The sequence below is a fragment of the Oncorhynchus mykiss genome, chromosome 8 (genome assembly GCF_057628025.1).
Source record: "Oncorhynchus mykiss isolate SJ-2025 chromosome 8, ASM5762802v1, whole genome shotgun sequence".
Lineage (NCBI taxonomy): Eukaryota > Metazoa > Chordata > Actinopteri > Salmoniformes > Salmonidae > Oncorhynchus > Oncorhynchus mykiss.
In genome coordinates, this window is record NC_143029.1 from 36,368,821 (window position 1) to 36,391,387 (window position 22,567).

A 22,567-nucleotide genomic window follows, 5' to 3' on the forward strand; every position below is an offset into this window, starting at 1 on the left:
CCCTTCTGCTATAGACACTGCCCCAGAGACAGCAACATCCATATTATCTACCCTTCTGCTATAGCCACTGCCCCAGAGACAGCAACATCCATATTATCTACTCTTCTTCTTGTGTAACTGCCACAGGGTCTATACTTCTATGGTTACTGCCCTCATACATTTTGTGTTTTTGTTGTGGTTGCAGAAGAACACAATAATTGCTGCTAACAAGGTGTCTAGTAAGGTGACAGCAGTGTCCTTCTCTGAGGATAGCTCCTACTTTGTGACAGCTGGGAACAGACACGTCAAGTTCTGGTACCTGGACCACTCCAAATCTATCGAGGTACTTTCATCTCTGTTCCTTGGGTTTCTGTGCAGGCTAATGCTACTGATTGTGAGCAGAATAACAGAATGGCTAACTCTTGTTACTCATTGCATTTCACACTACTAACTAACTGCATTTCTCTCTCTCATTTCTCTCCAGTCCCTTTGCTGGGGCGCTTTGGACTCCTGATGCTAAGTCTCATACTAATAACACTAGTGTTTCTGTTGTCTGTGCAGGCCAGTGCTCCAGTCCCTCTGCTGGGGCGCTCTGGGCTCCTGGGGGAGCTGAGGAACAACTTCTTTTGTGACGTGGCGTGTGGGCGGGGCTCTAAGGCCGAAAGCACCTTCTGTATCACCACCTCCGGCCTGCTCTGTGAGTTCAACCCCAAGAGGATGCTGGACAAGTGGGTGGACTTACGGGTGAGTCACTGACAGATGGACGGGCCTATGGGTGAGTCACTGACAAATGGGTGGGCCTATGGGTGAGTGACTGACATCGGAGTGTGAAGGTGCCTTTGGACTGTTAACAGATGGCCTCGTGCTAGGAAATGGCCGGCATGTGTCTGTGGAGGGAAACGAGTTCATGTCTGTCTTTGGTATGGACTCTGTCCAACTGAAGGCTCTATTGAGGTCTGTTTGTCCCCTGTGTCCTGCCAAGCAGTAAGGGGATCACAGAGAGGTTAGGGACGGGGACAGGATGTGTTTGAGATACTTTCAATGGGAACACCTTTGTCCATCCAGGAGTGAGGCCAGGAAATTGAGCATAGATATGTAAACTAGATCATTACTGACTGGATCCTCGGGTCCTTGACACTAGATTTCCTCTATTGGATAACTTCCTGCCCTCTATAGACCGTGCGTAGCAGTGCCAATCTCTGTGTCTGAGAAGCACCTTCAAGTCACTCTTTCATGTTACCAATTGAGTCATTGGTAGACTGATTGGTTGATTGATATCTTCCTGTCCCCGTAGACCAGTGTGGCCAGGGCTCTGTGTGTGTCAGAGGAGCTGATCTTCTGTGGCTGTGCTGATGGGATGGTGCGAGCCTTCAGCCCTGCTGACCTGGGGTTCATCTGTACCCTGCCAAGACCACACCACCTTGGCACTGATGTGTTCAGCATCACCCAGGCCAGGTGTGACACACACACACACACACCTCTGGGTAGAAGTTACCCTTAGGTATAGATCTAGGATCAGCTTACGAAACTAACCTTAGGTCAGTTTCTAGAGGCATCTTCACAACCCTGTTTTGCAACCAATATTAGGAGTTGAAGCAGGTTTCTCCTGGTACACCATGCATTAACATAAGTCACACATTACTTATTTTCTCCCATCAGCCACCTGTTCTCCAACAAGATGTCCGCCCGCTACCCTGACTCTGTGGCGGTGACCTATGACCCGGCCAGTCATTGGTTGAGCTGTGTGTATAACGACCACAGCCTGTATGTGTGGGATGTCAGGGACCTCCACAGGGTAGGCAAGGTGCATTCTGCCCTCTACCATGCCGCCTGTGTTTGGGACCTACAGGTAAAATGTCAAGATATCAGAGTACTATTTGAGGGCTGTAGAGATGATTAAGTGTCTCATTAGTTGAGGCTATATGGAAGTACTTCAGTATGATGCAGAGTGAGTGTTCCTTTACAATACCATCGCATCCTTCTCCATGTGTTCTTCCTCCCCTTCTCTGTTCTCCAGATGGTCCCGGAGGTCCCAGAGTCTGGCCTGTCTTCGGGAGAGTTCCTCAGCTGTTCAGCAGACAACACTGTCCGACTGTGGAGTACAGAGAGGCAGGGACACACACATCCGCAGAATGTTCTCAGTAAGGTATGTGTCCAACACTTAACAGTGTACTCTAGTAGATGCCGACCCACCTCTGCATGTAAAAAGCTGTGTTGTGTCGAGATCAACTGTTAACCCTCTTGCTGTATTGGCTCCTGGCAGTCATCTTTCTCCCTCACCCCCGCTGGTCTCCGGCCATCCTTCTTTCGTCCACTATCTCTGGCCATTCTTCCTTCTTTCATCCACCTCTCTTAACCTTCAGGACTTGCTGAAGGTGCTCTATATGGATGAAAACACCGCCGCCCTGGTGGAAACGGAGGGAAGTGTGTCTGTTAGCACAGAGAAGACAGACGGACAGACGGCAGAGACCAGGACAGGCATTAGGACCATCTGTGTCAGCCCCGATGGGAAACACCTGGCGTCTGGAGACCGCAACGGGATGCTGAGGTACGGAACGGGAAGAGAATGGACTGGAGGCTGGTTATGTCTGTGCAGGGTGTGTGTGTGACGTGTGTGTGTGTTCTGCAGGGTTCATGACCTCAGCAGTATGACAGAGATTCAGAAGGTGGAGGCCCATGACTCAGAGATCCTGTGTCTGGAATACTCTAAACCAGAGACGGGTCTGAAGCTGTTAGCCACCGCGAGCCGCGACCGTCTGATCCACGTCCTGGATGCTGAGAAAGACTACGGCCTAGTCCAGACCCTGGACGAACACTCTTCATCCATCACCGCTGTCCGATTCGCTGGTGAGTGACCTGTAACCTCCCGGCATCAGAGCGAAAGACGTTACCATGACGTCAACATATGTAGAACAGAAACGGTCTATGTAGTAAGGTTTGACAGTAGGAGATGCTGTATGTAAGATCTTTGTCATGGTCAAAGCTCTGGGGTTGTTCTCATGGCTAGGGTTACTTTGCCTCTTCCCCCCCCTCAGCCAATGACAACAAGGTGAGGATGATCAGCTGTGGAGCAGACAAGAGCATCTACTTCCGTACGGCTCACAGGGTAAGGCACTCAACACTCAGTCAGGCTACACAGGGTAAGGAACACGTTAGGGTGTCACGTTGCAATTACGGAAGACCAACATTTGCGTCGTTGTAAATGCAACGCTTTGTAACTAACTGGGTTTTCAGTATCTCAACATTTGCAAAAGAGACAGCAGTCATCATCATCCACTCGTCATCCTTCCCTTTTCAAATGTCCCTATTAGGATAATGGATAGGGGAATGGGACTACGGTTAAGTTCTGGAACATTAGTCCATCGCAGGGACAGGGTTCCACTTCCAGACCCAAAAATGTCTTGTTAACTTTCCCCGTGTAAATAGACGTTATTTGAGTGGCAGTTTAGGAAACAAACACTGACATACATCTCTCTCTCTCACTCTCAATCTGATCTTCTCTGGCAGTGCTCTCTGTTCCATCTATTATCATGCTCTTTGTTTTTACCAAGTGGCTGCCTGTCGGTATTTAATTCAGAGAAATTGCACACACCATCTTGTTTTTCAGAGTTTTAAAAACATCCGTTACCGTCTGTAAGTGAATGTAGCTCTGCTTGTACATGAACTGCAGACACTGAGCATAGAGAGTAGAATACCTTAAGATGATAGCATTATTGTTCAAGAGGAAGCTAGATAACGCCGACAGAGGTTGTTGTTGTTGTTCTCTCCTCCCTCAGACAGACGGAGGTACAGAGGTTGTTGTTGTTCTCTCCCCCCTCAGACAGACGGAGGTACAGAGGTTGTTGTTGTTCTCTCCCCCCTCAGACAGACGGAGGTACAGAGGTTGTTGTTGTTGTTGTCGTTCTCTCCTCCCTCAGACAGACGGAGGTACAGAGGTTGTTGTTGTTGTTCTCTACCCCCTCAGACAGACGGAGGTACAGAGGTTGTTGTTCTCTCCCCCCTCAGACAGACGGAGGTACAGAGGTTGTTGTTCTCTCCCCTCTCAGACAGACGGAGGTACAGAGGTTGTTGTTGTTGTTCTCTCCTCCCTCAGACAGACGGAGGTACAGAGGTTGTTGTTTTCTCCCCCCTCAGACAGACGGAGGTACAGAGTTCAGGCGCTCTCACCACGTGGTGAGAAAGACCACTCTGTATGACATGGATGTAGAGCCCAGCTGTAAGTACGCTGCCGTGGGCTGCCAGGACCGATGCATCAGGATCTTCAACATCAGCAATGGGAAGCAGAAGACATTCTACAAGGGTTCACAGACTGAGGATGGCAGCCTGCTTAAGGTTTAGTATCATTCAACTCTTAAACTCTTGTCAAAAACAGAGAAAATGTCAACTCTCTGTTGCTGCTCCTCAAAGAAGGTCTTTATGAAGCTTGTGATAGTTATGGCGTTTCGACTGGAGATGGGCACTGATATGGCGTCAAATCTGTATCCATGTCATTTTGGTTTGACTAAATAGCATTGCAACTGTGTGGACTTCACTTACCACGGATTTGTGACATTCAGACAACTTGCTTGCCCATTGGGCCAGGTCACAGGTGTGAATGTTCTGGGGGCTTAACCTACCCACCCAGTTTTGGGGTACAATGGGAAGTCTGTGGATGGCCCATCAGCAGGCAGTTAACTATGCTAAATTGAGAGCCGGTGAGATGATTTTGTGCCTGGGGGAACAGTCACGTATGCTCTTTTACATAGTAATTTACATCAAGGATAAACCGATATCATGATATGCCTGGCTCCTATTGATATCAAACGATATTGATATAATTTGAATTGTTGATATTGGTACCATCACTAGTTTCACCCTTTTTGTTCTGTTATGTCCCATGCAGGTGCAGACTGATCCGTCTGGTCAGTACGTTGCCACCAGCTGCTCTGATAAGAACATCAGCATCTTTGACTTCCGCTCTGGTGTGTGTGTGGCCACCATGTTCGGACACTCTGGTAACAGACCATGACATACTGTACACACACGAACACACACACAGAGTATCAAAATAACCTACCTCCCAGTTGATTCATTCTTTTCCTGCTCTCAGAGATAGTGACTGGGATCAAGTTCACCAACGACTGTAAACATCTGATCTCTGTGTCTGGGGACAGGTATGACCCCTGCCCTGGTGTGTGTGTGTGAGTCTGTCTGTCTGTCTGTGTGTCTGTGTGTCTGTGTGTCTGTGTGTCTGTGTGTCTGTGTGTCTGTGTGTGTGTCTGACTGATGGCCTGTTGTCTATTCCAGCTGTATCTTCGTGTGGCGTCTGGCTCCAGAGCTCACCATGAGTATGAGAGAACGCCTTTCCCAACTAAGACGAACCCTCCTCACACCCCCCTGCAACACATCCACACTCAGGTAAAGGATTGGATGGGTGTAAGCAGTAGGGTAACAGTTTCCACAAGAAACCAAGGAGTATGTCCAGTCCTCTAGCACAGACATTTCAAAGTCTCCTAAGGCTGGGTGGTGTACCATATCTGACTATATACCGGTATTGATGCACGATCCGGTTTGGGTTTTACCTTCTAAGACGGTATTTCAATGTTTGGTTTGTTAAATATGATACGCTACGTGTAGCGTCCGTTTTTATAGTTTAGTCCGCTACTTGAGTCGTCTCTCTCCCTCTCTTCATTCCGATTTCCTCACAGACTAAGCCCCGCTCCCTGTCACTCAAGGAGCCACCGCAGGTAATTCATCTCCACTCTCCTCTCGCCAGGTTACATTTTATTTTTGTACTTGGCGCCACTCTTCCTCACCACACTGCTTCCCTCTACACTCAGCTCCTTTCCTTCTCCCTCGCTGTCCATTTCCACATCTCCACGCTCTTTCCGCTTCTTCAGCCGGTGTAGTAGCAAACTGTTCAAATTGTTATTGTATCTTGAATTTGACGCCATGTCACCTCCACAAGAATATGTCAGCTACATGAAACTGCTAAGAGAAAACATTTAATGTTGCCGTAACAAGTGCGCTGAGAGTCGGGAAGCAAGTACAGGGAGTGAGTGTTATGAGGTGCTGGTGCGCTTGACGATGGTGACAGGTGTGCGGGATAATCAGCAGCCTGATGACCTAGAGGCCGGAGAGGGAGTATAAGTGACGGTACCCCCCCCTTACCGACACGTAGCTCCAGCCGCAGGACGCCGACAAAGGGGACGAACCCGAGGATCAGGAGCAGACCGGTCACCCCTGCTGAGGAGCAGGAACCTGACAGACCGGCTGAGGCACGAGAGCCTGACGAACATGTGGAAGCAGGGGAGCCTGGCGATCCGGCTGAGCCAGGGGAGGCAGGGGAGCCTGGCGATCCAGCTGAGGCAGGGGAGCCTGGCCTGTAGCGGCTCCCGGACCCGACGTCATTTACACTGGCACAAAAAAACAAACCCTGATACTTCCCTTAGGTGAGGTGTTATTCTGTAATGACTGAGTCGGGAAGCAAGTACAGGGAGTGAGCGTTATGAGGTGCTGGTGCACTTGACGAGGGTGACAGGTGTGCAGGATAATCAGCAGCCTGATGACTTAGAGGCCGGAGAGGAATTATACGTGACAGTTGTGAAAGATTAGAAAACACTGACCAACACTTTGGTTCCTACCCTGTCACAATAACTCCTCCCTGGCTTTTTTATGTGTTTTTTTATTTGTCATGTCAAATTAAACTGTACTCAAAGTGCCCACAATTATATTATATCTATAGAATTAGAATAGTCATTCTATTCCCATGATTCCAACTGTTCACCCAAGTGTTTTGATCTAAATCGCAAGTCAAATCGTAATTGCAATATTTGGTCAAAAAATAAGGCCTATATTTTTTTTGTCCATATCATGCATGTGGAAATGATCTCAAATGAGTGCAAGAAATGCATAAATTGATGAAAATGCTAAAACAATGTTGGGGTTAAAGTTTGACTGATCGGTAATAAAACAATCAGAATGGAGAATGCACAATTTACATTTCTTGAAATATCTTAGAACGTACAGTGCCTTGCGAAAGTATTCGGCCCCCTTGAACTTTGCGACCTTTTGCCACATTTCAGGCTTCAAACATAAAGATATAAAACTGTATTTTTTTGTGACGAATCAACAACAAGTGGGACACAATCATGAAGTGGAACGACATTTATTGGATATTTCAAACTTTTTTAACAAATCAAAAACTGAAAAATTGGGCGTGCAAAATTATTCAGCCCCTTTACTTTCTGTGCAGCAAACTCTCTCCAGAAGTTCAGTGAGGATCTCTGAATGATCCAATGTTATAAATGCACCTGCACTGTGATAGTCTCAGAGGTCCGTCAAAAGCGCAGAGAGCATCATGAAGACCAAGGAACACACCAGGCAGGTCCGAGATACTGTTGTGAAGAAGTTTAAAGCCGGATTTGGATACAAAAAGATTTCCCAAGCTTTAAACATCCCAAGGAGCACTGTGCAAGCGATAATATTGAAATGGAAGGAGTATCAGACCACTGCAAATCTACCAACATCTGGCCTTCCCTCTAAACTTTCAGCTCATACAAGGAGAAGACTGATCAGAGATGCAGCCAAGAGGCCCATGATCACTCTGGATGAACTGCAGAGATCAACAGCTGAGGTGGGAGACTCTGTCCATAGGACAACAATCAGTCGTATATTGCACAAATCTGGCCTTTATGGAAGAGTGGCAAGAAGAAAGCCATTTCTTAAAGATATCCATAAAAAGTGTCGTTTAAAGTTTGCCACAAGCCACCTGGGAGACACACCAAACATGTGGAAGAAGGTGCTCTGGTCAGATGAAACCAAAATGGAACTTTTTGGCAACAATGCAAAACATTATGTTTGGTGTAAAAGCAACACAGCTCATCACCCTGAACACACCATCCCCACTGTCAAACATGGTGGGGGCAGCATCATGGTTTGGGCCTGCTTTTCTTCAGAAGGGACAGGGAAGATGGTTAAAATTGATGGGAAGATGGATGGAGCCAAATACAGGACCATTCTGGAAGAACCTGATGGAGTCTGCAAAAGACCTGAGACTGGGACGGAGATTTGTCTTCCAACAAGACAATGATCCAAAACATAAAGCAAAATCTACAATGGAATGGTTCAAAAATAAACATATCCAGGTGTTAGAATGGCCAAGTCAAAGTCCAGACCTGAATCCAATTGAGAATCTGTGGAAAGAACTGAAAACTGCTGTTCACAAATGCTCTCCATCCAACCTCACTGAGCTCGAGCTGTTTTGCAAGGAGGAAAGGGAAAAAAATTCAGTATCTCGATGTGCAAAACTGATAGAGACATACCTCAAGCGACTTACAGCTGTAATTGCAGCAAAAGGTGGCGCTACAAAGTATTAACTTAAGGGGGCTGAATAATTTTGCACGCCCAATTTTTCAGTTTTTGATTTGTTAAAAAAGTTTGAAATATCCAATAAATGTCTTTCCACTTCATGATTGTGTCCCACTTGTTGATTCTTCACAAAAAAATACAGTTTTATATCTTTATGTTTGAAGCCTGAAATGTGGCAAAAGGTCGCAAAGTTCAAGGGGGCCGAATACTTTCACAAGGCACTGTATGTGTTGCCACACTAGGGTCACGCACTACTCATGAAGCACATTTTTTATTTTGTTATTCAAAAACATCAAATACCATCATACAATCCCAAAATATTAAAATATCATGATATTATATTTTCGCCATATCGCCCAGTCCTACTGTCTCGTTGTTGTGTGTGGTATAGGCGTGAGGTGTACAGTGCACCGGCTCTTGGTCTGATGTCATCAGAGAGTGACCGTGAGGTGGAGGATCCAGAGGAGAGGGACGATCCCTGTGACCTGGAACAGATCACAGTAAACAGTAACACCTCCTCAGGGAGTAGCCATGACGACGACGCAGGTACAGAACAGAGTCGTCATATCTGGATGTAACATTTGGGAAACTTCTACCTATAGGGTCTCTACATGAAATACTGCATTCTTGTCTATTATAGGTGCCTCGGATGAAGGACAGGACTGGGAATCGAAGAAGGTTTGTTGAACTGTTGTAGTTACGCACGCACACACACAGAGGTTGCTCCATTCTGCCCTCTGCTGGTCATGCTACTCTCTTTCTTACTACACTCCCCTACATATTTATTTGGACAGTGACACTAATTTCCTTATTTTGGCTCTATACTCCAGCATTTGAGATCAAATGTTTTATAATTCATTATGAGGCAACCGTACAGAATGTCATATTTTATTTGAGCACACTTTCATACATATCTGTTTTATAGTTTAGAAATAAAAACACTGTACCTACCCAGCTAGCACATAACGTTCTGAGAACCATATGTTTCTTAGAGCTTGGTGAGCGCGTGGTTGTGCTATGGTTATTTTTCATACAAACTTCCCACAACTTTCTGGGAATGGGGCAGGATAGTTCCTTGGCTTTGGAACATTCTCAGCACATTTAAGGAACTTGACAAAAAAATAAAAAATCTTAGTATGTCATTACTTTAACAGAACGTTTCCTAAACATTCAAACATAGTTGCATTTAATTTCAGTTTTAGTAATGTTCTAGGAACATTCTCCAACTGGTTTGCTGAAGGTTTCCTCATGGTTTTATTTAACTTAATTGGGATAGGGGGCAGTATTTTCACCTCCGGATGAAAAGCGTGCCCAAAGTAAACTGCCTGTTTCTTATACTCTGTGAGTATAACAGAACTGATATGGCAGGCGAAACCCCCCAAACATGTCAGCTTACCACTGTTTTCAATGGCTAGTAATATAATTAATTATAAGCCAAAGTCCTCCCAAATTGCAGTTCCTAGGGCTTCCACTAGATGCCAACAGTCTTTAGATAGAGTTTCAGACTGGTTTTTGGAAAAATGACCCAGAAATTGTAGTTTTTCTAGGTGGCTCCCATTTTGGCTGTAGTGTTTCCAAGTGCGTGGAAGAAAGTGCGTTCTTTCTTATTTATCTCCGGTAATGAACATACTATTCTCAGTCTTACATTTGTTCATGTATTTGCGTATTAGGATACCTAAGGTTTGATTTATAAATGTTGTTTGACTTGTTTGGAAAAGTTTTAGTAACGTTTGGGATTCATTTTGATGGAGAGAAACTGAGTGGATTATTGACAAGCGCACCAGCTAAACTGAGTTTTTATGGATATAAAGAAGGACATTATCGAACAAAAGGACCGTTTGTGATGTAACCGCAACCTTTTGGGGTGCCAACAGAAGAAGATCATCAAAGGTAAGGCATTTTTAATATCGCTATTTCTGATTTTCGTGTCGCACCTGCCTGGTTGAAATATGTTTTCCATGTGTTGGTATGCGGGGCGTTGTCCTCAGATAATCGCATGGTTTGCTTTCACCGCAAAGCCTTTTTGAAATCTGACACCGCGGCTGGATTAACAACAAGTTAAGCTTTATTTTGATGTATTACATTTGTGATTTTCTGAAAGTTAAATATTTATAGAAATTTGAATTTGGCGCTCTGCAATTTCATCGGATGTTGTCGAGGTGTCCCGCTAGCGGCACACCTATCCTAATGAGGTTGAAGTAATGTTCTCAAATTGTTCCAGGAACATTAAGAAAACTTTCCATGAAAACCACAAGAAAACATTAACTTTCGGAGAACGTTCTAACAATGTTATCTAATTAATTGATAATTCCCGAGAAGCAAACCGTGACGATTTATCCTCAACCCACCTGCTTTGAGGGCATTATCACTTTTATACAACGGGTTACCAACATATTCAAGTAGTGATTGACATTTTTAATTAATAATGTTATTTTTATTAATACATTCATACCATTTCATCCTTCCACAAGATATAGCCCCAACACAAGTCTAGGGTTGCTACCCAAGCCGGCTGGTTGTTCGTTCTATTGGTTCGGTGGCCAGAGATGCGACCAAGTTGTTCAGTCTTTCTGTTCTGGATCTATGGACGCGACTCAGTCGTTCGTTCCATTGCTAGCTAGCCAACTACGGCTAATTTACAAAATCGCCAAAAAGTGCAGATAGAATAACAACAGTAGTTGTATTTGCATTAGTTTATGCTGTTTTCTAGTGACAGTTATTTGGATTCATCCATAACAATGAGCTAATGAGGTGCGATGTCGCCTGGCATAGACAATGTGTTCACTCATCAGGACATTGGTTCAGAGGAGCCAGCCAATAAATAACACAGCTAACACAATCACTTCAAACTGAATCTGGAAAGACTGCAAACTACAGTAGCTGCACTTCGTTTAGTTTGACCTTTTTTACCTATATATCCATAAAACTTATGCAAGCTGATTCATGAGTTCGACTGGCTGAGAAACGCTCCCTGCCTGTCTCTCGTCCCGACTCGTTCATTACTATGGGACAGCTCGAGATCAAATTTGAATATTGAAACAATGTTGGAGAGACGGACAGCAAGGTTTATTCAAATCTCCGCTGTTGAAAACTAAATGTTGGTCGAGAAGAAATGTGAGATAATGTAGATGCTTTTTATGCTGGAGATCAAGTTGAAAACTTGCCTGGCTGGACTGATGAGACAGTGGATTGTGCAGTCAGATGGAACAGAGTGAATAGGCATTTTAACGTCCTAGATTTAGCCGGTGGTAACTTGTGGAATAGACACCGGCTGTAATGCGGTTTTAACCAGCATTCAGGATTAGACCCACCCATTGTGTAAAAACATACACATTCCGCTCTCAGCGTCAACAAAACTCTCCCTATCCTCTATCTTAAGTATGTGCAGGTGTTTTGGCCACGCCCACTAATTGACCACACCTGATCTTAATGAGGGCTTGTTTCCTTTTAAATAGGGTCTGTTTGAATAGATCAGCTTTGTATGAGTTTAAAAAAATATGGCGTGCTAGCTCCATCCTGGTGGTGCTGTGGACTAATTCTATGGATAGAGAACAGAAGATTATAGGTTTGAATCTGACTGATGCCGTGTCACAACATTTTGTATGCATGAGTAAGGAATTTCCATGTGTTTGGAGTAATTTATTTTTTTCACCAAAAACAAGCTAGCAATGTTATTAAAAGTCTTATTGAAACATTCAGTGGAAGTTTTTAGGAAGTTTTTCATAAACCTCCAAATAACCTATAATTTCTGTTCTCAGAGCGTTAATAAAACCTCCCAAACTTCTAAGGAACCATAGTAATAAAAAAATCACTTCTGACTCAATGTTTAAAAAAACGTTCAGTTTCACCGATCAGGAAACTTAATTCCCAGAACTAATGGAAAACCAAAAACGTACGTTCACACAAATTCCAAGGAACCAAATGTGTTAGCTGGGTAGTCCCCCCATTTGAAGGTGTCATGAGTATTTGGAAAAATGCACTTGTAGTGTATTACATTTAGTCAACATTGAGTATTTGGTCCCATACTCCTAGCACACAATGACTACATCAAGCTTGTGACACTACAAACTTGTTGGATGCATTTTCAGTTTGTTTTGGTTGTGTTTCGGATTATGTTGTGCCCAATAGAAATGAATGGTAAATAATGTATTGTGCCATTTTGGAGTTACTTATAAAATAAATAAGAAATACAAACTTCTACATTAATGTGAATGCTTCCATGATTACGGATAATCCTCTATGAATCGTGAATAATGATGAGTGAGAAAGTTAGAGATATAAATATCATACCCCCCCCCCAAAAAAAATTTGCTAACCTCGACCATTATTGGTAATTGTGAGAGGTTAGCATGTTTTGGTGGCATGATATTTGTGCATCTGTAATCTTTCTCAATATCATTATTCACGATTCATTCATGATTATGTGTAATTATGTTCGCATCCACATGAATGTTGAAGTGTTCTATTCTTATTTACAATAGAAGTTATTTCAAAATGACACAATACATTATTTGCCATTCACTTTGGTTGGGCACAACATAATCAAAACACAATCAAAACAAACTGCAAATGCATCCGACAAGTTTGTAGAGTCACAAGCTTGATTATGTGTGTAGATATGTGTGCTTGGATTATTGGACCAAATACTAAACTTTTGACTAAATAAATTTTTTGTTCAAATACTTATGACAACGTTCAAATTGTGGGACATAGATACATAAAGTAAACAGTTAAACAGATATGTATGAAAATACCCTCAAAGAAATCTGACCTCGATTCCAAAATTCTGCAGTACTGAGCCAAATTCAACATTTTAGCTTCACTGACCAAATAAATATGTAGGGGAGTGTTCTGTCTTTCTTTCACCTCCCTCCACTCTCCTCTCCAGGCCCTAGACAGCCCTCTGGCCCCTGAGCCCTCCAGTCGGCCCCGGCGTCGCTGGTCCTGTCGTATGGGTTCTCTGGAACTCATGGTCAAGTCTATGCTGGACCTGAGACAGCTAGAGGCCTTCTCCATCACCGGCTCCTCTCACAAGAAAGGCCCGGCCTCCCGGCTCAAAGCGAGCGACGCAGGGAGCACCTCCAGCCTGCAAGGGGCCTCGGTAAGTAGAGAGGGAGGAGGGAGAGCTTTGGCATCTATAGCAGGGATGGGCAACTGGCGGGTCCTCTGATGGACCCAGTCGGGGGTATAAGCAAGTTAGAATAGTAGAATAAACAAGGTGCAATTCTGCAATTTTGTTTTTGCATCAGCAGTTTCTCAGTTATGTTAGTCACTGATAGTCAGTCAATTAGCCCATGTCAGCAGAAGTTAGTGTCATGGCCAGCTATTTCTTATCATGGTCCGAGTTTGTTAGGCAGTCTCGCTCAGATTGTCATTTTACGTAGTTTAGCAGACGCTCTTATCCAGAGCATGGAAAGTACATTTTTCTTCGATAACGTAGCTATCAGTACGTTATCAGTAGAGTCAGAGCTAGAAGGAGGGGTGGGTTCGGGTGTGGTGGAGGATGGGGGGTGGGTCAAGTGCAAGTGCTGGTAAATGTTTATTTTTGTTTGAGGGGGGGGGGGGCTGTTTGAAGAAGTAGGATTTCAGATGTTTTTGGAAGATGGGCAAGGACTCTGCTGTCCTAGCTTCATTGGTAAGCTGGTTCCACCATTGGGGTGCTAGGATATAGAATAGTTTTGAGGTGGCCAAGAGTGGGAGGGCCAAGAGACCCAAGGTGGCAGAATGAGTGGGAGGGTTGGGGTGTATGGTTTGAGTATAGCCAACAGCAAGTTGCAGTAGTCCAGACGGGAGAGGACAAGTGCCTGGATTAGGACCTGCGGCGCTTCCTGTGTTGAGATAGGGTCTTACTCTACTGATGTTATAGAGCATGAACCTGCAGGAGCGGGTCACTGCTTTGACGTTTGCAGAAAATGACAGGGTGTTGTCCAGGGTCACACCAGGGCTCTTTGCACTCTGGGAGGGTAACACTGTGGAGTTGTCAACCATGATGGAGAGGTCTTTGAGCGGGCAGGCCTCCCCCAAGAGGAAGAGCAGTTCCGTCTTGTTGAGGTGGTGGGTCGCCATCCAAGTTGGGGGTGTATGGACGTGGGTAGGCAGGCAGATATTTGGTGGCCCCCACCCCCATCAAAGTTGCCCATCCCTGACCGATGGCTAATAGATTAGCAAAAGATTATAGATAGGTTCGTAGATGGACTTGAATTTGGTTTTCTCCAACCCTAATGCTCCTCTGTTCTGTGGTATAAGCAGGACTTGGAGGAGCGGGTTAAGAGACGTCACTATGCTGCCTGGCTGACCCCCAACTCTGACCTGGGCGCCCAGGGGTCTGATGGACGTGTGCTGTACCCCGAGGGTAGCGATTACGCTGCCAGACGACGGGGCAGGTACACTATGTTTAGACACACACACACACACACCACTTCGACCTTCAATTTTTCCTTTCATGTTTCTCTTTATCTATCAATTTACTGTCGCTGTCTCTCTTTTGACCATCTCTTCTATTTGTCTTCTCACTGTTCATTCCTTCTTTCTCCCCTATCCCCTCTATCCTCTTCGCTCTCAGTGATTACCTGGTGAAGGAGTCTCCCCGCAGCCTGAGTAGGGGGAACCGTGGGCCGGAGAGCCAGGACAGCCAGAGCCCAGACAGTGCCTGTTCTGTGGGCTATGGGAGTAGAGAGCTTACTCCTGACCCGGATCATGGAGGTAAGAACATGCATGCATACATACATGCATGCATGCATACATGCATACATGCATACATGCATACATACATACATACATACACACGCATACACACATGCATACACACATGCATACACACACACACACACACACACACACACACACACACACACACACACACACACACACACACACACACACACACACACACACATATACACACATGCATACATACATCAATCCTTTGACTTTTGAACTTTGACCTCTCCTCCCAGACTCTGAGGGCACAGCAGAGCCGCTAAGCTCAGACGAGGACAGTTCTGACCTGGAGGAGGAGGAAGAGGAGGAGGAAGAGGAGGAGGAGGAGGAGGAGGAGAGGAAGATGGAAGTGTCTAGTATGGATGAGGCGATGAGGAAAGTCTCTGACCCTCTAGAAGATTGTCACCATCAGGCCTTCCTCAGACACCACTTTGAAACACTGGCTGAGCCCAGCAATATGGGTAAGAGAGGAAACATTCCAACTTTGCACATGGAGGTGACATTCTACCCATAAACTGTTGTACAGGTACACATTACAATTATTTGACTGTAATTATCCGCCTCCCCAGAAGAGCGCAGCACAGCTCCCAGCGTCAGTATGTCAGCGCGATTCCTGGCCAGAGGCTCCTACAACAGGTAATAGAGCTCTCTAGCTTGTAGTCATAAAAAACCTAAATGAGCTAGCATTTTCTACCTCTGGTTCGTTGGCCATTCCGATGGGGTAAATGAATGGGGAAAGAATGGGGTTTTTGGGATGAAAGGCGAAAATGAGATCTGCTGAGATTTTATACGGTGATATCAGTCCGTCAACATGACCTTCATGAATTATGAAACCTTTATGTGCTTGTTTTGATTCCATAAATGCTTCAAAATGCTCAAAAAGGGATATTAACTGATTTAGATCATAGAACTAAATGTGTAAGATCTACGTCTGTGATCCTAAAGACTTTTACACATACATATGGAAGCCCATTTTCACTTGCACATGTACGCAACACCAACAAAGCTTTTTTTTAATCGTCTAGAGTTGCTTTCACCCTGTCTAGTACAGGACTGTACACTGTAACCAGGTGATGTCCTCTCTACAGGAGAACCCCTCTGTTTTCCAAGGCCCATGAGAGGGAGCAGGGGCCCTTGGTGTCCAAGGTGAGACCACTGATGGAGGGGGGCCAGGGGAAAGGCCACGAAGACAGGGAGAGGCCCATGACCCCTGCGAGAGGGCAGGAGGGGACAAAGTGAGTAGCTTTAGAGAGGGGGGGGGGGGGACTAAGTCACTTGTGAGAAATATTTGCAAGTAAAAATATTATTTTATCATATATTTGTGGCAAATATGATTTGATTGATTGATTGATGAAGCGTCCCTCCCTGTGTCAGACTGGAGGTGTGTGCTCTAGAAAGGGGCACTGTGCTGCGTTCCCACCCCCAGAAGAAGAGGCCTCTTGGGGCTCATCTGTGGAGGATGTCAAGCCCCCTGGCCAGAGCTCCAGCCCTGCTGGACAGAGCAGCTGGACTACAGAAGACCCAGTCTGTACAGAACCTGGCCACAGAGGGTGAGTTGCTCAGGGTCACTGATGTTCAGTACACTATGATACTGTACATATTAATACTCGAACCTCCGAGGGGGAGTACAGCACATACATTATGATACTGTACATATTAATAATCTAACCTCCGAGGGGGAGTACAGCAAATACATTATGATACTGTACATATTAATAATCTAACCTCCGAGGGGGAGTACAGCACATACATTATAATACTGTACATATTAATAATCTAACCTCCGAGGGGGAATACAGCACATACATTATAATACTGTACATATTAATAATCTAACCTCCGAGGGGGAATACAGCACATACATTATAATACTGTACATATTAATAATCTAACCTCAGAGGGGGAGTACAGCACAAGCCACATGATCTCAAAACAAGAATGATGGCTTATCAGTAAACACCTGTCTAAGTATATACATGTGACATTTAAAAAATAGTTTACATTACATTGGTTGTCTAATTGACAATAAGCAGCATTCTGTTTTTCTTCTATCCTCTCTACTGTCTCATGATCCTGGACCTGCCCCCCCCCCCCCCCCCCATAGTCCCCCGCTCCCTAAACCCCTCCAATGGTAGAGGAGAGATGTGCCCTCGCCCCCAGCACCTCCCCTTCGATATACACCCTTCCAAAGCCCACTCCTGCCTCCATTCTCCCTCCTCTACCTCCCCTCCCCCCTCTCTTGTCTCCTGCCTGCCCTCAGAAATCCCCAAGCTCAGATCCCCCTGTGACTACATGAGTCCCACCACCAGCTCCATGGCCAAGAGCAGCCACTCTGCATCCCTGGCAGAGGGCTTCCATCTGGGCTTACTGTCCTGCCATGCTTCCTTAACACCACAAGGCCTGGAGGATGGTAGTGGAGGGAGTAGAAACACACCTAACAGCCCCAAGAGCAGGAAGCCTTTTTGTGGGCTACTGGAGGCTGAACCACCCCGCCTCACTTCCTCCTCTCCTGGTTTCCCCTCTTCCCACTCTCTCTGTTCCCGCTCCTCTTCTCTCTCTTCCCCTTCTCCCTGTCCTCTCCCTGGCCCCTCCCTTTCTCCTCCATGTGCGACAGTCTCGCCCAATCCCAGCTTGTCCCTGAGCATCCAGCCCTCCCGCATTCCCCTGCCCAGCAAACAGCCACTCAGCCCTCGGAGCAGCCTCTGCCCGGAGACCAAACCGCAACCTGATTGGACTGTTTCCCCGACGAGAGACCTTGCCCTCGGGAAACAACACCAAAGTATGCCAGAATAGTTTTTTGTAAATTTTCAAGGTTATTAGAGGACATCATCACGAAGCAAGTATGAAATGAGATTTTTTTACATGTTGTATTGAGGATGTTATAGATACTGAAAAGTTTTGATTTAAAGGAATGTTTAGTGAACTTAAAGGCATTGATACTAATCAACCTGGGGCTGTCTGTCCCTGCAGCCTTCGGTAAACGCCTCTCCCTGACTACGGCCCAGATGCAAGGGCTTCGGGGTAACGTCCAGCTGGTGTCCGTCTCACCTACCTCACTTCCTATAAAGCACTCGGAGAGGTAAACTGTAGTCTATTTACTTAGGATACACTCAAATAGCACCCTTATAAATTCTTCATCGTGCAGTATGTTTGGCTAGAAAACAAAGTATTCAAACATTTGGTGAGTAAGGTGTCGTCTGAGGGCGGAGCCCCCTAAATACAACGATACATTCCAAACTCTCAAGAGTTTCCCCGTGAAACCTTTCCTTTCCCTTCTCAGTGCTCCAGATTTGGAGGAGGCGGTGTGTAGAGAGCCCCTTCTAGTGTCGGTCCAGGCCGACACCTTGACTTTCCACCCCCAGCCAGGTCTGAATCGACGCAGACGCTCCTCTATCATCCTCACCGCCACTCTTCCTCTCCGTCACTCCATCTCTCTACCTCCGCTTCACCCTTCTCTTCATCACAAGTGTCTGTGTGCTTTCTGGCCTGTTTGTCCATCTGTTACTGTCCCTTCCTACTGTCAACACTGCTGCATGAACGGTGAGTCAGCTTAGTGCCTTCAGCGTTCAAACCTTCCCTTTTGCCTATTTGTATGTGCTGTTTGTCTCGAATTGACTAACTCACACCAATGCATCCATAACGTGTTACCTTTTCTGTGTGTTGTATTCATTACGTGTGTGTGTGTGTGTGTGTGTGTTACACTGTAGCATATTTGTGTTTACTACTCTCAGCTCCTCGATGATTATGAGACACCAGACTGTATGTTTTCTACCACAGATCCCCCTGTCACTGTGGAAATCTGTAGACGGGCTGTAGCAGAGCTGCACAACAGTGTGAGGAGAGCCACCCAGCTCTATACCGCGGTCAGTCTGGTGTGAGTGTTTGGTTTTACTGTCCTTGTGGGGACCCGAAGTCCTCACAAGGAACATTCAAACAAGTGGAGACATTTACCCGCCCCCCCCCCCCCTCCCCCACCAGGATAAATGCTTCGGTGTTAGGGTTAAGGTTAGGGTTAAGTTCAGGGTTGGGTTTATGGGTTAGGGAAAATGGGATTTTGATTAGGAATCAATTGTTTGGTCCCCACAAGGATAGTAAAACCAGTGTGTGTCTGGGTCTGGATCTGGATCAATGTCCTGGAAGAATGGCGCCGGAGGAGATGGCTGCCGTTTTACAGGCTCCTAACCAACTGTGCTGTTTTGTGTTTGTTTTTTTGTATCTTTTTTTGTACATAATGTTTCTGCCACCATTTTTTATGATTGAAAAGAGCTTCTGGATATCAGAACAGCGATAACTCACCTCGAACTGGGCGAAGATGTTTTCATTGAGTTGGACACGAAGGATACCCGACCAGGCCAAAATCCCCGTCATTCACAGGAAAAACAGACGGCAATACAAGGGACGCAGGTCCAGGTGCCTTGTGAGAATCTGTCGGCGAGTGGGTTACCCACCTCTACCATCTGTCCTATTGGCCAACGTGAAACCTTTTGGAGAATAAACTGGATGAGCTCCCTTCAAGACTCTTCTACCAACGGGACATTAAAAACTGTAATATCTTACGTTTCACTGAGCCGTGGCTGAACGACGACCTGGATACTATACAACTGGCTGGGTTTTCCGTGCATCGGCAAGATAGAACAGCTGCCTCCGGTAAGACAAGGGGTGGCGGTCTGTGTCTATTTTGTAAATAACAGCTGGTGCGCACAATGAAATATTAAGGAAGTCTCAAGGTTTTGCTCGCCTGAGGTAGAGTATCTCATGATAAGCTGTAAACCTCATTATTTACCAAGAGAGTTTTCATCTATATATTTTTCATAGCTGTCTGCTTACGACAACAAACCGGTGCTGGAACCAAGACCGCACTCAACGAGCTGTGTAAAGCCATAAGCAAACAAGAAAATGCTCATCCAGAGGCTGTACTTCTAGTGGCCGGGGACTTTAATGCAGGGAAACTTAAATGTGTTTTACCTCATTTCTACCAGCATGTTACATGTGCAACAAGAGGAAGAAAAAAAACTCTAGACCAGTGGTTCTCAACTGGTTTTGCTTGGGGACCCAAAATTGACAATGACTATTGAGTCGCTACCCAATTTTATGGACTGTATGAATAGTGTCACAACCTTCAAAAAAAAATAAAGTTCAATAAAATGTAATATGAATGTCAGAATTAATTAACAATAATAATTAACATACTGAACAATAACTCATTTGCCAGTTTGTTTGTTTATTTATTGTGTGTGTGTGTGTGTGTGTGGCTTTTCAGTGGGGGGTGTTTCTTCAGTTTGATACGTTTATTGAAGTCTGGGGTTATGGTTGACAGGGCAACTTGGAGGTCATGCTGGCTGTCCAGTTTTTTTCTGCTTTTAGTTTTCAGCACTGCCATAGCAGAGAAGCCACTTTCACACCGATAGGTAGTGCTGAACGGTAGCATGATTCTGATTGCATGACACTCTCCCATTACGCTGCACCCAAACTTTGGCAGTGTCATTTCCGGGAAGCGCATGCTCAGTCTGTTTATAAAATGACAGCTCCACCATCTGATCATCTTCGTTGCTTGGCAACGTGACGCTTCCCATCTCCGCTCGAAAGGGGTCCGGTACCCATTCGTCTTGTCTTCTGTTCTCCTCCGGGAACTAGTCGCAAAACTTTCCCTGCAGCTTATCAAGATGCTGTTTAACAGGTTTTTTCAGTGTGTGGCCGTGAGCTTTGTTGATCAGATTCTGAATCTCAGAATCAGCATTGGGGAAACATGTCAATCCTCCCTTTAGAAACATGATTTGCCCAAACGGCGAGCTTCATCTTGAAGGCATCCACTTTGTCCCTCTGTTCAAATCGATTGTGCCCCCGTCCCTTTCTTTGACACATTGTGCGAATTCAGATGATCAAACATATCTGGCAGGTAGGCAGCGGACCTATGCACGATTATGCACCTGCTCGTGCTCGCTCCCCATATCCCTGCAGAAGGCCTGGAAACGCCTGCTTTCCCTGGAACTCTTTTTGATATAGTTGACACACTTGATCACATCCTGGAGAGTGGCGTGGTGCTCAGGCACCATGTCCTTCGCTGCCAATGCCTCCTGTGTGGGAAGCAGTGGTTCCACGTCTCACTCGGTGCTCTCTCCAGGATCTGCTTTACTACTCCGGAGTGCTTTCCCGTCAAGGTAGCTGCCCCATCAGCGGTCACACCGATGCACCCATCCCAGGCCAGTCCCACGAAGCCCAGGTACATATCCATTGTGTTAAAGACCGACTCTGCAGTGGTGGTAGTAGGCAAATCAGCACTAAAAATGAACTGCTCCTTGAAGTTATTCTCCCAGCCATGTCTGACAAAGACCATTAGGATTGCATGGTTAGCCACCACACCTGTGGATTCATAAAGCTGCAGTGTGTAATGGCCGTTTGCACTGATGCGCTCTGATGTCTGGCGTTATGGCCTCAGACATGTCCTGGATTCTCCTCCTCGTGGTGTCATTGCACAGGGGTCTGGTTTTAAGTTTGTTGGCGGCTGACTCTCCCAAGATTTCAGTGCACGTATTATTCGCAGCAGTGAGTATGAGATCCTCTTTGCTGGTGTGGGCTTTTGTTGCACTTAGCAATGCACTTGGCCACAATGTATGATGCGCGAAGTACCTTTTTCTTGTACCTTGCATACGATCTTCAATGAATCTTGTGAGGCCTCCATATATTGACTTTTTTTTTTTAAAGTCCGCTGTCTTATCTTTGTGGCTTGGATGCTTGGTGTCCAGATGCCTTTTTATTTTGAAGGGTTTCATGCTCTCATTAGCTAACAGCTAGTTGCATAGGAAGCACAGTGGTCTACACTCACCCTGCCTGCCTTCTATTTCTTATATAAAACCACATTTGAAGTCAGGGGCAGTATTTTCTCTTCTTGATAGGGACTGGGTTGTCTGTCTAGTTGTTGACAATGGAAGCAGCCGTAGATGACGAGGGAGCTGCATGTTTTAAAAACTTGTCCATGATTTTACTCTGACAGCTAGCCTACATGACATACGTGACAGCTACAGTGCCTTGCGAAAGTATTCGGCCCCCTTGAACTTTGCGACCTTTTTCCACATTTCAGGCTTCAAACATAAAGATATAAAACTGTATTTTTTTGTGAATAATCAACAACAAGTGGGACACAATCATGAAGTGGAACAACATTTATTGGATATTTCAAACTTTTTTAACAAATCAAAAACTGAAAAATTGGGCGTGCAAAATTATTCAGCCCCTTTACTTTCAGTGCAGCAAACTCTTTCCAGAAGTTCAGTGAGGATCTCTGAATGATCCAATGTTGACCTAAATGACTAATGATGATAAATACAATTCACCTGTGTGTAATCAAGTCTCTGTATAAATGCACCTGCACTGTGATAGTCTCAGAGGTCCGTTAAAAGCGCAGAGAGCATCATGAAGAACAAGGAACACACCAGGCAGGACCGAGATACTGTTGTGAAGAAGTTTAAAGCCGGATTTGGATACAAAAAGATTTCCCAAGCTTTAAACATCCCAAGGAGCA

General features: G+C 45.4%; 1 protein-coding gene across 6 annotated transcripts in view; it reads left to right on the forward strand.

Moving 5' to 3' along the window:
* The window catches only part of LOC110529234 (mitogen-activated protein kinase-binding protein 1), a 49,585-nt gene that overhangs the window by 22,223 nt on the left and 4,795 nt on the right, over window positions 1-22,567 (forward strand). Inside the window, exons 6-31 of one of the 6 annotated variants that reach the window (XM_090243348.1) lie at window positions 185-322; window positions 541-723; window positions 1,274-1,434; window positions 1,639-1,828; window positions 1,997-2,125; window positions 2,343-2,527; window positions 2,609-2,826; window positions 3,015-3,085; window positions 4,114-4,311; window positions 4,862-4,973; window positions 5,069-5,132; window positions 5,266-5,376; window positions 5,667-5,705; window positions 8,720-8,874; window positions 8,969-9,006; window positions 13,217-13,429; window positions 14,578-14,711; window positions 14,891-15,030; window positions 15,285-15,509; window positions 15,618-15,684; window positions 16,137-16,283; window positions 16,423-16,598; window positions 17,153-17,827; window positions 18,019-18,127; window positions 18,329-18,588; window positions 18,826-18,911. In XM_090243348.1, coding sequence (XP_090099474.1) covers window positions 185-322; window positions 541-723; window positions 1,274-1,434; window positions 1,639-1,828; window positions 1,997-2,125; window positions 2,343-2,527; window positions 2,609-2,826; window positions 3,015-3,085; window positions 4,114-4,311; window positions 4,862-4,973; window positions 5,069-5,132; window positions 5,266-5,376; window positions 5,667-5,705; window positions 8,720-8,874; window positions 8,969-9,006; window positions 13,217-13,429; window positions 14,578-14,711; window positions 14,891-15,030; window positions 15,285-15,509; window positions 15,618-15,684; window positions 16,137-16,283; window positions 16,423-16,598; window positions 17,153-17,827; window positions 18,019-18,127; window positions 18,329-18,588; window positions 18,826-18,911 — 4,224 coding nt within the window. Of the gene's footprint in view, window positions 1-184; window positions 323-540; window positions 724-1,273; window positions 1,435-1,638; window positions 1,829-1,996; window positions 2,126-2,342; window positions 2,528-2,608; window positions 2,827-3,014; window positions 3,086-4,113; window positions 4,312-4,861; window positions 4,974-5,068; window positions 5,133-5,265; window positions 5,377-5,666; window positions 5,706-8,719; window positions 8,875-8,968; window positions 9,007-13,216; window positions 13,430-14,577; window positions 14,712-14,890; window positions 15,031-15,284; window positions 15,510-15,617; window positions 15,685-16,136; window positions 16,284-16,422; window positions 16,599-17,152; window positions 17,828-18,018; window positions 18,128-18,328; window positions 18,589-18,825; window positions 18,923-22,567 lie in introns of all 6 variants that reach the window. The other 5 variants (XM_090243351.1, XM_090243350.1, XM_090243352.1 and 2 more) reach the window with 5 other exon arrangements.